The sequence below is a fragment of the Condylura cristata genome, unplaced genomic scaffold (assembly GCF_000260355.1).
Source record: "Condylura cristata isolate star-nosed mole 26May11 unplaced genomic scaffold, ConCri1.0 scaffold00008, whole genome shotgun sequence".
NCBI classification, from domain to species: domain Eukaryota; kingdom Metazoa; phylum Chordata; class Mammalia; order Eulipotyphla; family Talpidae; genus Condylura; species Condylura cristata.
The window spans coordinates 52,183,692-52,187,919 of NW_004567109.1; the positions used below are offsets into that span (position 1 = coordinate 52,183,692).

At 46.8% G+C, this 4,228-nt stretch overlaps 1 protein-coding gene across 1 annotated transcript in view; it reads right to left on the reverse strand.

Moving 5' to 3' along the window:
• LOC101630875 (chromosome unknown open reading frame, human C1orf52) overlaps positions 1-3,448 on the reverse strand; it is a 10,994-nt gene extending 7,546 nt beyond the window's left edge. Inside the window, exons 1-2 of the mRNA XM_004679172.2 lie at positions 3,164-3,448; positions 2,331-2,529 (exon numbers count right to left, since the gene is read on the reverse strand). Of these exons, the coding sequence (XP_004679229.1) occupies positions 2,331-2,529; positions 3,164-3,439 (475 nt within the window). The 5' untranslated portion in view covers positions 3,440-3,448. The remainder of the gene's footprint in view (positions 1-2,330; positions 2,530-3,163) is intronic.
• Positions 3,449-4,228: the final 780 nt, after the last annotated feature.

Here is a 4,228-nt window from a genome sequence, read left to right on the forward strand (position 1 = left end):
TGTCTCTGGTGAAGCCTCTCACCACCCCTGAGCCTGTACCCCAGTTCTGTATGCACAAATAAATAAATCTTTAAAAAAAAAATCACCTCTGGAAAGAGCAGAGCCATCTGCCACATATTGGGAATTCTTTCAAAAAGAACTGGACAGAAGATAATCCTGTTTGTTTGCTCTGGCATATAATCCTGAATGTCTCTCTTAAAAACAAAGATAGCAGAGCACCATCTTATGATACTCGAGTTTGAATATAAACTCTAGTGCCCTTACTGCCATTCGTACTATGGGATATATATTTCTCAAGCATTCTAGCTTACAAAATATCAGAAGGTTAACCCCCAGTTTTAATAAGGTATCATTTTAAAGCATGGAATTAAATCCCTAATCTTCCCTTTTTTCTAGCTGAATGAATCTGGGCAATTTTTTTTTTTAAAGATTTATTTGTGCATACAGAACTGGGGTACAGCTCAGAGGCTCAGGGGCGGCAAGAGGCTTCACCAGAGACAGAGTGGGGAGCAGAACAGGCAGATCTACGAAGTATGCTGCTGAGCAGGGGCGGGTCAGGAGAGGTCTGCCACACCATGTGGTCACCTCCAGGGCAGGCGGGAATCGAACTCATGCGGAAGCGGCTTTAGATTCTCAGTGCTGTGCTTTAACACGCTGCGCCACCAGGGAGGGCCGAATCTGGGCGAATTTTTTAAGAGTGTTTTCTTATCTGGAAAGTATCAGTAGTAAGTCATGCATATCTTTGTAAAAGGTCACTAAGTGTTGTAAAGAGTAAAGATTATGTATGCTAAGATCTTTGTATTATTTATATAAAATACTATACAATGAATATGCTGACTTCACTCATTATTTCCAAAAAGACATTAAGAAGATATGTCTTCATCAATGACTTTGAGTCCATACTGGGAAATCAGTGACAGAAATGGAAAGCCATGTCAAAACAAAACTGACTCCCTGAAAGCTTTTACACTTTCTTATAAAACTCTATATGGCTGTAAATAAGTATTGGAAGATCCAAAATCTGCTTAACAAAAATGTCATACCCTGGCTTTCTGTCGTGGCCCAAATGGGTTAAAGGGCAGCACTGTAAGCTAGCCTCAGATGCTTCAGTGCAAGTTCAATCCCCGCCCCGGAGGTGACCCACACGGCAGGGCAGACCTCTCCTGACCCGCCAACTGGTCCCCTCAGCAGTGTACTTCATCAGTCTGCCTGTTCTGCTCCCTACAGTGTCTCTGATGAATCCTCTCACCGCCCCTGCACCTCTGGCCTGTACCCCAATTCTGTATGCATAAATAAAAAAATCTAAAAAAAAAAAAGGTCACACCCATTTAATAAAAAGGATAGTGTAAAAACATCTATTTAAATTAGACAATTTCCCACTGAGTGAATACCTTATAATGTTTAGCACAGTGAAACATATAAATGAGACTGTACCCTTGCTGCTTAAGGAACTCATAGACTTGTGAACAATAATCACATAAAGTGTTACCAACAGCATCAGCACATATAAGATATAGAGAAGCAACTAATGAGCTGTAATTTCTTCAGTTGGAATTTGAAGGATGTTTCCAGCCAAAGAGGGAGAAAAGAACATTCCAGACTAAGGTGCTGAAAGGTGTGAAAACATAAAATAGCCTGGTTTATTCATAATTCTGAGTTTTAAGAACTTAAAAGTGTTAGCAAGGAAGCCATGTGAAAGGACAAGACAGAGGTATGGCCTGTCACAGAAGGCTTTCATTCTATCTTGTTGGTGAATGGTTTTAAGCAAGCGACAGAAAGTGTAGCCAAACTGCAGTGTGCAGGATGGAACAGGAGGGGAGGGCGGAGTAAAAGTGTGGAGGCAGATTATTGTGATTACTTATCAGCCAAGTAAGAGATGAAAGAATGTTATGAACAAGCCAACGAAGCCACCTGTGCTGCTCTACTCAATCCATTTGTCAAACTCATTTTAGCTCTAAAGTTTAACTGCTTTAATATAAAATGAAGTCTTCATTTCACAGCTGCAATTACAAGAGTCACTGCCTGCTATTAGTAAAATACCACAAATCACACACACTACTGGTTGATGATACCAACTGCACAATGAAATCTGAACAATTTCTGATCTCTAAAAACACTAGAATAAACACTAGTTGAGAGATCACAGACTCACTTTAAAGTGAAATAACTGCAGTCGTAAGAAACACAGCAAAAATTATCCAAAGCTGCTTCTAATCTATTTGCTCACTAGATTTAATTCTCACTCACTAAATAACCTCATTCCTCTTAAAGCTACCAAGGACGAGAAGGGACTAGAGAAGGGTCTAGCACGGAAGTCTGAATGGCCTCACCTGATTCCACTGTCTCCTCCCCTTCCGGCAGAAGCCTAGCTTTCTTAGCATTTTGTGGGGCATCATCACCATTGTCCTCATATATGTTAGACCATTTTATTGCCATGTCCAGCTCGGGAGGTGGAGGTTTCTTCTCAGTGATGTAGGTCTCCGGTGGTGGTACATAGTTTGATTTCCATATTTTGAATTCCTTGGGCGGCTGTTAAGCAAACACATTAAGAAGCACTGTGACGAACCGAGGTTCCTACAATCGGTACGGGCACATGCACCTCCCTGCCGTTCGCTTATTGTTCAGGCTGACTTTTTCGTTTAGGTTTTTAAAGACACATGTTTGCATCAAAATCACAATACTGTTACGTGAAAAGCCAAAGGGTTCCCTATACAATAAAGCTAATAACTTTTAGTTACCAAAGAAGAATCCAGTCTCAGAGATACTACGCCAAGGCTGACCCCTTCAGGAGGCTGCAGCAGACATTGTCTTGGAGGCAGCACCGCAGGCACTTCGGCGTCAAAGGGAAGGGGTCTCGGGGAGAAGCTGCAGCGGGGGGGCGGGGAGTCACCACCGTTAGTGCTCGCCGCGCGGGATCGGGGCACCGAGCGCGGAGGTTTGGGTCTCCTCACAAGGGGGCAGGGGCTTCGGGTCCGGTCTGACACCCACCAGGCTGGGGGTAGGGGGGCCCGGCTCCCCAGGGCTGGAGGTGGGAGGGGTGATTCGGCATCCCGCAGGGGGTGACTGCGTGTGGGGGGACGGGCAGCCGGTCTCCAGCAGGGGGTTCCAGAGGAAGGGGGCGGAGGCCGGGGCCAAGATCGGGAAAAGGGGTAGCGAACCTCACCTCCTCCGGGGCCTTGACGACGTGTCGCTCCCAGTCGATCTGTTTGTTGAGCGGATTATAGAGAAAGGCAGGGCGAGTCACGCTCCGGAACAGCTCGTCGGGTCCCGGCAGCCGTTTTTCCGTCTTGTTCCCACAGCCGCCCGCCGACTTCGCCGGATTCGGGGCCCCGCAACTCGTCTCCTCTGGCTCACTGTTGTCCTCCTCTCCCGAGGAGCCTGAGCTACTGCTTCCGTACGCTGCGAAATAGCTCAGGGGATCCTTTTCCTCGGCGGCCATGACGGCGGCGCGCAAAAACCAAGGGCGCTACCGGAAACCGGAAGCTGTTCCAGGGCAGGCCCCACGGTTGGCCCCGCCCCATGTCGCAGATGGGGTGGAGCCGGGCGCCCCCTCGCGGCGGCGGTGCGCTCCTGCTCCCCTACTGAGATGAAATAGGAAGCAGGAGCGCTCACATCCCCAAGCAGGGATTTCTTTAGTTTATTTCTTGGGAACCCTGAGAAGAGAGGAGGTCCTGAGCCGGTGGTTCCAACCAACCTTTTATCAGTCAATAAGGATTTTTAAAGGGCTAAAGATCTGTCTCTACTGCCTCTCCACTTTAGCCCTCTTCCAGAGAGAGTAGGATTCCATTCTGATCCCATTGCATTTACACTTCCAAATAAAAATCTCAAGTGGGCTTGCCTCCGTCCCTTGGAAAACCTCTCTGGATAGTTATAAGCTAAGCCTCTCCTCCCTGACCTCATTCCGGTGCACTCTCAACAACCTCTCTTTGATGACATCTCTTGGATAGTCTCAACCCGGCTTTACTTTGTATGACTCTTACACGTCGTTTCCCAGCTTGCCTCGCCGTTTTTCAGCAATGCTTACAACATTTTGTAGAGACCATTACACAGTTGCAAGTCAGCACACCCCTTTCCACAGATATTAACTGCTTTACTTGTGACACCCAAATCTGGGTCTCCCACCCCTTCAGCCCTTCCTCTCCCCGAACACACTCCTCCACCCCGTTCCCATATAAACATTTCTGGTTTTGTGATTCTTCTCTTATTAGATGACATAACCATTTTCCCA